The sequence below is a fragment of the Rhinatrema bivittatum genome, chromosome 5 (assembly GCF_901001135.1).
Source record: "Rhinatrema bivittatum chromosome 5, aRhiBiv1.1, whole genome shotgun sequence".
NCBI classification, from domain to species: Eukaryota; Metazoa; Chordata; class Amphibia; order Gymnophiona; family Rhinatrematidae; genus Rhinatrema; species Rhinatrema bivittatum.
This window is the reverse complement of record NC_042619.1, coordinates 226,513,197-226,525,374: the sequence shown is the minus strand read 5'-3', so window position 1 is coordinate 226,525,374 and position 12,178 is coordinate 226,513,197. Positions and strand designations below refer to the sequence as shown.

The 12,178-nt window shown below is 44.5% G+C and overlaps 1 protein-coding gene across 4 annotated transcripts in view; it reads right to left on the bottom strand.

Moving 5' to 3' along the window:
• Positions 1-12,178, bottom strand: part of CNKSR2 (connector enhancer of kinase suppressor of Ras 2) — a 469,908-nt gene that overhangs the window by 324,637 nt on the left and 133,093 nt on the right. For all 4 annotated transcript variants that reach the window (XM_029603391.1, XM_029603393.1, XM_029603392.1 and 1 more), the window contains exon 4: positions 7,548-7,635. In XM_029603391.1, coding sequence (XP_029459251.1) covers positions 7,548-7,635 — 88 coding nt within the window. The remainder of the gene's footprint in view (positions 1-7,547; positions 7,636-12,178) is intronic.

The window sequence follows — 12,178 nt, the reverse complement described above, 5'->3', positions numbered from 1 at the left end:
GAGAACAGCTTAATACCTAGGGGGCCATACACCTATGTGCACCAAGGACTCTTCTGCTAGGCTGTGTTTACCCAGAAAGGAAAATCAAATTATATTTCTTGGTAGTTCAGAGTTCTAGGGGCCATATTGGTTTGGGAGAAAACTGAAATCTTAGTAGGTGGTGACACCTTTAAAGGGCCAACAAAAAAGATGTTCTACTATCTCAGCTTCCCCAAGCTGAGATAGTATCACACACTGCAAGGGCCTTAATATTCAAAAATATCCAGCTAACTTACATGGGATATTCATTAGCACAGCTATATTGTTGAATATCCCTGTACAAATCACTGCTTAGCTGGATAAATCTTATCCAGCTGATGTATCCTTGCTGTATGGCAGGTCTAGCTTATCTGGTTAACTTAACTGGATAAATCCAAATATTGGCACTTATTTGACTAATTTAATAAACAGGCCTCCCTGTACTGTACACTGCCTGCCCCCCCCCCCCCCCCTTGAGTTATTCAGCTATCTGCGTAGACAGATAAGTAAGTGACTGATCCAGCTAAGTGGCCACAGCTGAACATGGCCAGATGATCAGCAGCTGCCACTTATAAGGGAAAGTAGCTTTTGAATATCGGGCTGAGAGATTTTATCAATTAAATTTACCTTCCAGTGACCTGAATCAAAATAAAAAATAAATAATGGGGGGGGGGGGAGAACCAAACCCTTTTGTGACTCTAGGGAAAAATAAACGTACATTAGCTATCTTTCTTCTCTGAATTTTATCCAGCTGGCTTGTTTTTATTCAGTAGCGCTGTGCTTGGAAGAGGTGGAGAAGGAAGCAGTTTGCTTTACATCTTAATAAGGGAAAGAAAAAAAAAAAAAGTAACATTTCTAAGCTCCGCTTGCACCGTGTTCTCTCTCGAGCTGCCCCATGAGATCTGCTCCCTGCTGGCATTCAGGATTCAGCGGCCGAGTGGGGGTGGGGGAGCTTTCGGCCCCGCAGGCCCCCCTCAGGTCTCTCCATCCCAGCTGCCGGATTCTTTCTTGCCGTTTCTACCACGTAATGCTCTTCAGGCACCTACCGCGCCAGGCTGTGCAGAACTCAGGGAACCTGTATTCTTTTTTTTTTTTTTGCAATACAATATACCATAACTCTATCCCGTGGCCTTTCGACCTGAAATTTAATATTTCAGGTTATACAGAAATTGCCTGAAACGATGACAGAGCTGCATTCAAACTACCTACAACCAGCGTGACCCGACCTTGCCTCCCAGCAATAATTCTGCACAGACAAGACCGCCCTGTTGCAGCTGCCCTAATTTAGGCTAAACTCATTACACGTCTTTATCCTGCTGGAGGACGGAGGGCTTGGATGACACATTTCGTCAGCCCTGGGGAGGGTCGGAAGGGGTCAAATTCCTCCTCACAGCTCAATGCAAAAAAAAAAAATGGCGCTTCGAGGATTGGCCGGTTTCCCCTTTCCTTTCGAACACGCGCGCGCAGAGCCCTTCAGATACAGGAAAGTCTTTCTCCCAGATCAGACACAATTAGAAAAGCCCCTCACAACACCAGGTTCGTATCGCGGAGGCGCTCTGAAAATAAACGCCTTGGCTGAGCGGGACGAAGGCGCTCGGCTTGCCAAGGATGCAGGTCGCTGGCGAGAAAAAGAGCCAGAGAGAATCGCAAGTTACTCAACAGGGTTCAACGAAGCACCGTCCGGAAGAAATACATTTCAGTCGCTTGCTTTTGTGTTGCACGACGCTAGAACTAGAAGTCTCCTTGATAAGTACAGAATGGCTAACATACATCATCAGTTTGTTTATTTATTTATTTATTTATTTATTTATAACTTTTATATACCGAAGTTCAAATAACAGAGTTAATTATCACTCCGGTTTACATTGCAACCATAAAACAGTGACAAAGTTGTCTTACATAGAACAGGGGGAGAGAAATACAGTACTGACAAATGCAAACAAAACAGATAACAGCAGCAAGGCTCTCACAAGGCTGTTAATTTAAATAGCATCCCTTACTCATTCTAGTTCAAATTCGTGAATATTCTGGGGGATGGAGGCAATGGCAAGCATTTCTTGATACAGCAGCCGTGTGGGGTACTCCACAAGGTAACATCAACAAGATAATAAAAGCCAAATAGTGTCATCCCCATTTATGCCTTTTGCTCTAATGTGCACAATATTTTCGAAACCTTTACAATGTACAAGAAGTGGCAATCATGGGATTTGTGAGTTAGCACTTGCTTTGAGTTCTCTTTCCATCAAACTATAATCTGCAATCTATGGCTGTTGAGAGAGAGAGAGATCAGAGTGCAAATCCAGACTCAGGCTTTGGATTCTTAGGCTGTCCAAAGGGTGAAAGTTTTAAGCCAAGAACATTTATTACAGGAGGCTTAGCAGACAAGCCAAACCCTGACCCATGGATAGCACTAGGATGAAGAAGAAGCAGGAAGGACAACAGGAAAAAATACTGCAGGTCACATCTGAAAGAGGCCAATACTCAAGGAAGGAGTTGCTGTTAGTTTTTGTAATTATTTCTTGAAATTCACTGGTTTAAAAAATGCTCCCATTTTAGCATGAGCAAAGATGGATCCAGTACGTAAAAGACAGGAAAACAAATCTAAATTTGAAACACTAGAAAAAAGTCAATTTTCTGACCAAGTAATCTCAATCTGCAGATCTGCTAGTTTAATGGACTAATAACCAATAATTAGGGATGTGCAGCACAAACATTTTTATTTTGGTTTGTTTTTTTATTTTTTTCAGTTAATTTAATATTTTTTTTTCTGTTTGGTTTGTTTCCCAAACCAAAAAAAAAAATTTAAAACCCAAAACAAAGCAAAACCAGGCCTCTCTAAGGCCTTCCTTCTCCCCTCCTGCTCCCGCCCTGCCCCCCCCCCCCCCAAGAGAGCCACAGGACACAGACCTGCCCAGCCAGAGCCTGTGTGGACCCCTCCAACTCCCCCCCCCCCCCCCCCGCCCGCCACTGAAAACTGCAGACTCTTCCCACCCCTTGGAAATATTTTCTGTGGCTGGAGACCTCATGGACCTCCACTTAACCCCCTTCCGTGGGGTCTGCAAGATGAAAAGGGCAGGAGTGATGCCCATTTGCTCCTATCCTGCCTCTGGTAGATTTAAAAATGGCGCCAGCAATCCTGACACAGCAGCAAAGTGATATCACTTCAGCATCTGTCTCAGGTGCAGCCGCTGCCATTATGTTCCATGGCACTGCTCCTGCCCTTTTCATCTTGCGGACCCCAAAGAAGGGGGTTCTGTGGTAAGTGAGGGGTAGGGAGGTCCCTGGCCCTGGCAAATGTTTCTGGGGGGTGGAAGGCCATGGATGCCCCCTGCTCAGCCCAACTGGATAGGCTCAGGCCCCGTGATTTTCTTTCAGGGGTGAGAGGAAGGTTGAAAGGGCCCAGGAAGGCCTCAGCTGGACTCAGCTCGGTCCAGTTGGGTAGGCCGGGCGCTGATGCTGTCTTGGGGGTGGAAAGGGAGTTGGTGGGGTTTGGGAAGGACCTTTTTTTGTTTGTTTTTCAATGAACTGAAAATACCCTAATTTTTCGGGTATTTTCATGCAAGGTCATTTTTGATTCATTCCATTCAGAATGAACTGAACACGGTCTATTTTGGTTTAGATGTACCATTCCTTTAATTTGAATGCACATCTCTACAAACAATATCAATTAAACCAGAGGTGCAACAATAGTTTCATTTGGCAAATTTCAGGCCTAAGGAGGCAGGCCACCCCCATCCCAGTTGGTGACTCCCATCTGTGGCAAAATAAAGAGTGGTGTAGACATTAGGGACATCAGGTCCATGCCCACCATTTCCCCCAGCTTACGTTACCAGCATTGCTGTCTCAGCAACGCATCAAGCTGCCAGAGTGGTATCACAGTCCCAGTGGCGAAAGCCATTGAGAGGGTGCCAGGAGGGGGGGAGGTTTAGAGTTGGCTTTGAAGATAGGAGGGAGGTGTGGGGGTTAGAGGGAGTATAGAGCATGGTATAAAGTATGCGGAGCTGTTTCTACAATCTATAATGCCGTGGGTAATACAGGTTCTCCTATATACAGGTCGATCCAGTAAGGCCGCGGTAGAAACAGTGCGGTAGTGTCAGGCGCACCCTTCCTCCCCGCACGCACAGTTCTCTTCACTAACTCCCCGATACTCTCCTCTAATCGCATGCAAATGCATGCCGCGGCTTTAAAGCGGTAGGGAAGGGTTATGGCCGCGTAACCCATTTTACTGTATAGGCGCTTAATACAGCGCCTATACAGTAACCAGGGTGCGCTGGTACCTGTCATTTCAAATGACATTTGAAATGACAGGTACCAGGAAGTGTAAAAATCAAAATTTTTAAATACCTGTCGGAGGGCCGCGTGGGTCCAGGCGGCCGGTGGGATCCGGGGGGCCGGTGGTCGCGTGTTAAATCTAGGCCGCGGGCGGGTGGGCGCCTGTTCCGGGCGGCGGGGGGTGGACGCGCGTTAGTTTCAGACGGCCGCGTGGGTCCAGGCGCTCAAGGCAGTCACATGCCGTGACGTCACGCCTTGAGCGCCCAATCGCAGGGGTCACACAGGCGCGCATTCATTCACTGCCGGTGGGGGCTGCCGGGAGAGGCAGCCCCCACCGGCAGTGAATGCGCGCCTGTGCGGACCCGGCCTAGATTTAACACGCGACCGCCCGCCGGCCGTCTCGAACTAACGCGTGTCCCCCCGCCGCCGCTGCCGCCGCCCGGAACAGGCACCCACGGCCTAGATTTAACACGCGACCACCCAGCTCCCGCCGCCTGGACCCACGCCGGCCGCCTGGACCCACGCGGCCCTCCGACAGGTATTTAAAAATTTTTATTTTTTCTTCTGACAGGTTTTATGTGTCCCACATCATTACATTTTCTCGATCATCTCTGTATCGCTTTTTTTTTTAAATTGTGTTTTATTGTTTTTGAGTATCTTAAGCGGTGTCGATGGATTTATTACTAGACTCACAGTCCTAACTCCTACTAGGGGGAGGCGGTAAACTAACACGTTACGGCCGCGGCAAAACAGTGCGTTACTAATGAGAGAACCTGAGCGCGCGTTACGGTATCGGAGGGGAATAGCTAATTCCTTCATTATACAGCTAATTCGTTCATTTACATGCCGGGTGCGGGAAGGGTTACGCGTCTGTTTTAAGAAGCACTACGGATGCGCAAAATTGGAGACTGTATCGCTGGTTTGCCTTACGCGTCCGAATTGTGCGCAGCGAGCTCGTTACAGACGAGAAATCTTCAACTGAACTTTACTGGATCGACCTGAATGTGTATGGTATATAGTATGCAAATTGGCTAAGTGCATCCATAAAACTACACTCACCAAACCGAAATCTCCGCTCAGCTAACAAAGGTTTATTAAAAATTCCACCTGCTGGTCACAAACTTACCTCAACTCGGAAAAGAGCCATATCCCTAGGAAGCCCCGAACTATGGAACTCCCTCCCAACCGAACCGAGAACACAACAAAATTTAAAAACCCTCAAAAAACAACTAAAAACCTGGATGTTCACCAAAGCCTATCAAAACACCCTGTGACTCTTTGAAACATATTCCCTCCCTATCGACCCAGATAAACATGCAGACCCAATCCAAAACACGTAATTTAACCTGTACAATTTACAACCAAGCTATGTTTATAAGGAATAAGATAACTATGTTAACAAGCGTATGAATTTTTGAACACTCTGTTAAACATCGAAACTTTGTAAACCGTTGTGATGGCGAAACTGAATGACGGTATATAAAACTCGATAAATAAATAAATATAGAGCATTCGTTATTTTGCCACAAGTGGAATCACTGAGGGGGAGGAACTGACCCATTTCCTCAGGCCTTTTGGCACCCACCTTTTCTAAAGATTCAGGGGTCTGGGGGGGGGAGTAAGGGGCATGGGCCTCATGTCTACCCCACTTAAAGTTTTCCAGGGACAGGTGCCCAGATAACCTTCTCCTGCTGCTGGGGACCAGCTAGAGTTAGCCAAATTACTTACTCCGCTAAGTTCAACTATCGAAATCAGCCAGATAAATTACCCAGCCACCTCATTCTCGCTCTGGAACGCCCCTAAACCAGCCGGAGAAGTGCCGGCGATACTCTAAAGTCGGATAAATACCCTTAACCTCATTACGTCAAAATAAGAAGAGAGGTCAGGGATGAGACAAAAGAAGAGCCAAGAAACAGAGAAGTTAAAAGTTTAAGCACAATAGGTAGCGCTACAGGTTTGAAGAGAAAGGCAGTTAATTCACGTAATCCCTGGGCTGAGGTTCTCAGTAAGAAGTATAGGTCAGCTCTAAATGTAAGGGCTCACGCTAAATACTTATACCTTCTTTAAGCCCACTTCTTTCCAGGATTCCCCGTCTGGGGATGGGAAAGCGAGATTTCGCTCCAATCTTCAAGGCTTACAGTAATACTCATGCTGGAAGCTGAAAGGGGATTCCAACTTAACTTTACTGATAACTGAGAGCTGATGAAGATGTTCATTTAAACAAATCCTTATTCAGTACAGTCAGTTTACACTTTTAGTTTTCAATAAATCTGTGACTTCATAATTTGAGTTAATTTGTCCTGTTATTCTTGAACCTTCTCAAGGGTAGGGAATATTATTAAGCATTCCCTCCCAAACTTGGTGGGCAGGATAATCAAACCCAATTTAGATGGCATAAATTAAAGTCCTAAGTCTCATTCCTTTATCCAGATGTAGAGAGCTTACTACTTACCTCTTACCCATTCTCCTCACTATCCTTGATGGTACCTGAAGGCTACCTCCCCAGTCCTCTCTTCAATATCCAGATGATATATTAGTGGTGAACACCAGATGGGTGCCACTAATCTTCTCTGAAGCCCAACTTCTCCTCCTCCCAGGAATCTCCTTGATTTTAGAGACTCCCAAACTCCATCATGAGGTTAAAAACACTGAGTCCCTGGATCCTTAGGGAACTCAGGTAGACAGTAAAAATAAAACCTGTTCCAAAATACAACCAACCAACCTGTTCCAAATACAATATCCAACCTTCCCTCCTCCAATACAGAAAATGGAATAAGACAGGCATCCTTAAATGTGGGAAAAGGCACCCTTTCTCCCATTCCAGTTCCAGGTATCCTTCCATGAGGCCTACGGGTCCTCAGGAGCAGACACGGAGACATCCTGCCTCCACACTTAAACATGGCGTCACTAGTTTTTATAGAACCAGAACTCCACCACTGAAGCCTTCCCACATGGGGAGCTACAACAAACCAAATTTAGTTCTGTTCCCCCTGCAATTATGGTACACTCCTCTTAGGGCTCTACACAATTGTACAAACATTAAAACTGCGGACCAGCTGGAGGAGACTGTAATCCACAGAATTATGGCAGAAGCTGGCAACAAACATGTGGTGTATTTGGTGAGGGGGCGGGGAGTAGCTGGGCATTATGGAACAATGCGCATGCTAAACAATTGGGGAAAAGTAGCATATTGTTACACAAAACCACTGTTAAATCACAGCAGCAAGAAGCAAAATGACAAGTGATTCTTCCCATACCTGTTGTACAATCGTCGTTAATTCCAGGCAGAGCTGTATGACATTATTTCTGGTTACTGAGTAATCTGTGACAGCAGCAAAGGGTGATCTGCAAAGAGAAAAACAGAGGATGAATGGGGAAGTCTTTCTGCATCAAGTCAACAAGACCCACCATGTCTACATCTCCGCCCCTGCCTCCAAGATACTGCCGCAGCTGACTCACGAAACAGAAGCAAGACTACTCAACAGGCTTCGTTATTTCTTTCCCTTAAGAGCAGAAATGTTCCCATTTCATTCTAGAGATAAAGGGCTGATATTCAAAGCTGGCCGGATATAGCTTAGCCAGATATGACTTATCCGGCTAAGTTACAATGGATATTCAGCGGCACACTTATGCCACTGAATATCCACGTAACAGCCACTACTGAGCTGGAGAAGTTATATCTGTCTAAGTTAAACCTGATCGTTGGCAGGTATAACTTACCCGCATAACTTATCCGGATAAGGCTAAATATCACTACTTAACCGGATAAGTTATCTGGCTAGGTAGCACCACCCTGATCTGCCCACTATCTAGCCAGCTAAAAGATAGCAGGATAAATGACTTATCTAGATATTCAGCGGTTGCTAGATAGCTGGATAGATCCTACTTATCCAACTATCAAGTGCTGAACGCACTTTGAATATCGAGCCCAGAAAATCTAAGAATTTGCTGAAAGGACTGATTACTATGCAGCTTGACCAAGAAATAAGAAAATAATATTTCTCTGGGCTTCAAAATACGGTCAATCCAGCTGGTCAGAGGCATTAGCCTCAGACTACAACTCCTAATGCCAAGCTAGGCCCACAACTTTATTTATCCTAAATATTTCTTGAGGAATTGATTCCCAAGTCTTTTTTTTTTTTTTTTAATTAATAGCTATTTCAACAAAAGGCCCAGCAAATACAAGGAAAAAAAAAGGGTAGAAGCCTTCTGCAACCAGAGATGAGCTTAAAATCCTAACACAAGATAAGCACTAGTCACATCCAACAATAACTGGCCAATTAAAAGGATAACTCAGTACAGAAAGCAGACCCAGAGAAGCTCTGAAAAGTTGCAGCTCATGGCCAACTGAATTTTCAAAGAAGTTACACAGGGTTTACGTGCAAAAAAAAATAGCATATACGTGTATATGGCATTTTATATACCTCATAATTATGTGCATACTTGTAGTATTGCTCGTAAATTTTAACAGGGAAAAAGGGGCCATCTAGGGGCATTCCAGGGTGGGGTTCATAAGTAAGTGCACAAGTTGCTATTTTGCGCATACATTACCAAACTTGTCTGAACACTTTTACACCTGCTCCTTAATTCGTGCAATTGAAGTCGTTTGTGTGGTTTTGTCTGCAGTGTTTGGGTGGGGAGGTCTGGGTGAACTGGTGGAGATATCAGCAAAATGGTGATTCCAGGTACAGGTGCAATGAAGTATTATCAGAACGGCGTACGCACATACTTTAAAATATATCTTTGTTCGTGTTAATTCTGTTATTATGCATAAATTGTTGCAATTATTTCGCATGTAAAATATATGCTTGGGGTTTTTTTTTTGTTTTGTTTTTTTAAATGGGTAGAGAAAGTATACGTTTTCCTGTATTATAAATATGCACGCATGCTTTCAGGGCACAAATATGCAGTATTTTATTAAACTGTGCTGCTCCCACCACACAGTTTATAAAATATTAGCATAAATTTCCGCACGCCCTCTTATGCGTGCAAATAACAAGCTTTTCCGGACCCCTCCTAATTTCCGCCTCAACAACATCTGTAACTTTGCTACAGCTGCTCTTTGTAAATAACTCTACACGATGTTAAACTACTACTGTATTTCTCCTTCTTCCCAGTTCGACCACCCTTGTTATTTGTAACTGCAATTTCCTTTGCACTTGTTCCAGTTTTAATGCATTTTGCACCCCTCGTTCTAGTGTAAACCAGCATGATGTGATTGTATCATGAATGCCGGTATAGAAAAAACAGAAATAAATAAATAAATAGTGGGCTGCGCACAGTTTTGAAAGTTTGGCTGTATAATATCCAGTTCAATGTATTGCTTTGCTGAACCATTAGAACAAAAAATCAATGGTTTTTTAAACATCAAATACAAAGCAAATCCAACATGATAAGTTTTTGTCTGGTTTCTAATACTGGGAAACCAAATTCATCTCCTTGCTCCTGTACAGTTTTGAAAATAAACCAAAATATCCAAAAGACACACTAGACAAAATCTGCATATTGTTTCTCTTGGTATCAGGAAATCTTACAAATCCTGGTCCTTTAAAGTTCTCGTTTCACTTAAGAACTGTCAAAATGTCATTCAAAGGCATGAGCTCAAGTTATAACAAAGGCATTAATTTACTATGAAATACCGATGTTTATTTAGTTACTTTGCTCCTGAAATCAGGAAGATGAAATCCATTTGAAGTTTCAAAGTCTCCGGCATTTATTGTTCTCCAAACAATCTGCAGGGCCAGACTCCTACTCGATGCAGGATACCATTCTGTCTTCTGGATAAAAAAACCAGTGAAATGCCGCAAGCAGGAATGGGATTGCAAGTTCAGAAGTCATGCTGCTATGAACTTTTCCTTGAATCTCCTCACTTCAGTTTGGAGCAAGGCGTTCATTCATTCTAACGTTATCAATGGTGATCCTCTCGAGGAGGAACCTTGGGTTGTGACACACAGAAGGGCCGCTCTGTGCAAGTCCATTGATGTTTTTATTCCTGCACCCTCACAAGGTCCTTTGTGTGATAGCATCCGGATGTCTAATCTCTTCCATCTGAATGAAGTCACCAACTGCTTTCTCCAGCAACCACATTACTTTCAGTCCTTGACTGGACTTGCAGTAGCTTTTATTCAGATTATGCGTCCTAACAGAATTAACTGTGAAAGACAAAGGCTCTGTCTAGCAAAAGACGTGGCCGTTTATTCCATTTCACTTACTATTCATCTCCGTGCTTGTTAAAAAAAAAAAAAAAAAAAAAAATTCTTAACAGGTCAGAGTCCTGCAATCAGAATGAAATTAAATGCTAGTCTCCAGAGGCATTAGGATAAAAATTGATTAGCAGAGCAACTAAGCAGCACTAAACAGAGGGATAATGGTGGCGAATAGTTCATTAATGTTAGTGTAGGAAAGAGAAAGGAACAGGTATGGGCAGAAGAGACAGGGGCAGGCAGAGGCCAAAAGCAGTGATCACAGACTAAAAATGGAAAGATGCAGACAAAAACTAAACTGGAAACGCCCAAGATGCCAGACTCTGCATGCAATGCAACACCAGAGAAAGAGAAACAGAAATTCAGTTTCCTCCTATGCTGTACAAAATACAAATAGATCAGAGATACACATGTCCCAAAGGTGACAGAGAAAATCCAAGACTTCCCACAAAAGGATGAGCAAAAAAAAAAAAAATGCTGCAAAATACTAGCGGGAAGGAGAAGAAACAGTGGTAAGAGCAGCAAAATACGTGGTATCCTGCCACCAGGCCAGAAATGAAAGCCGACCAGGGACAGCACGGACAAGCACCAAAACCTGAGATCTGTCCCTGACGCTCTTCTTTCTGCAATCTGAACCTTTTCTTATTACCATTTTATAGTTTTTTGCCCTTCTTTTCCTAACCTTTCATTTTAATTATTCTGTACATTACTTTGGAAACACGTGTAAAATTGTCATGCCAATAAAGTTATCTAAATCTGGGGATGCAATAAAGAATAAGCAGTGGCATGTTAGAGGTAACGAGGAGCAGAATGCTGGAGAAGCGTCGAAGGATGTTTCGGTGGACTATGCAATGAAACAGGGTCCCAGAGATGGGAGTGGACACGAGGAGGACCGGATGGACAGAAGAGGAAAGGTTTAAGGCTCAGTTGTGCGGTTGGGCTGCGACCATCGATTTAAATGTTGAAAATAAAGGTGCCTTCCTGGTGACAAAAGGTTCTGCGTTACTTCCACTCCATATCACAACGTATTGTGCTATCCAGAGCTTAAATCTGAGAGAGGGAATAATCCAGCCCAGAATTCTTCCACTTCTTTTCAGATTTAAGAGGCAGAATAGTAGGGGGTGTTTTGCTCCAGCACCTCCCCTCCAGCTGGCACAGGGAAGAGGAAGAGAGGGGGTGAGCATGGAGGAGACAGATCAGAGACCGGCCACTCTGCTCCCTAATCCGGCCCCCTCCCCTCATTCAGCACTGGAGGGCAAAGGACAGCTGGAGGTTACACACTGGAGGGGGCTAAGGATCACAGGGATAAGGAGAAAGAGGGGGAGGAGGGGGAGGAGGGAGGAGGAAAGAGAGAATTCACATCCAGCCCTGGCTCCTCCGCCTTACACAGGTCACACCCGGCCCTGGCCCTCGTTCCCTCCCCACAACCCTGTTCTATAGTTCCACTTCCTATCTGAACTACAAAATAAGCCCTGGTGCTATGGAATAGGCTCCAAGAGAACAGCATTATGATGTTGGACGCTCTCTGGCGGAGATAAGTCAGTCCCGAATGAGAACTTAGACCAAGCAAGACTTCTCACGAAACTGGTTGAGTTTGCAGCCACCAATATAAGGAGCTGATGCCCTGCGGCTTCTAGTAGGTGTGTGGCCTGAAACATAATTTATTTTCGGGGGCGGGGGGGGGG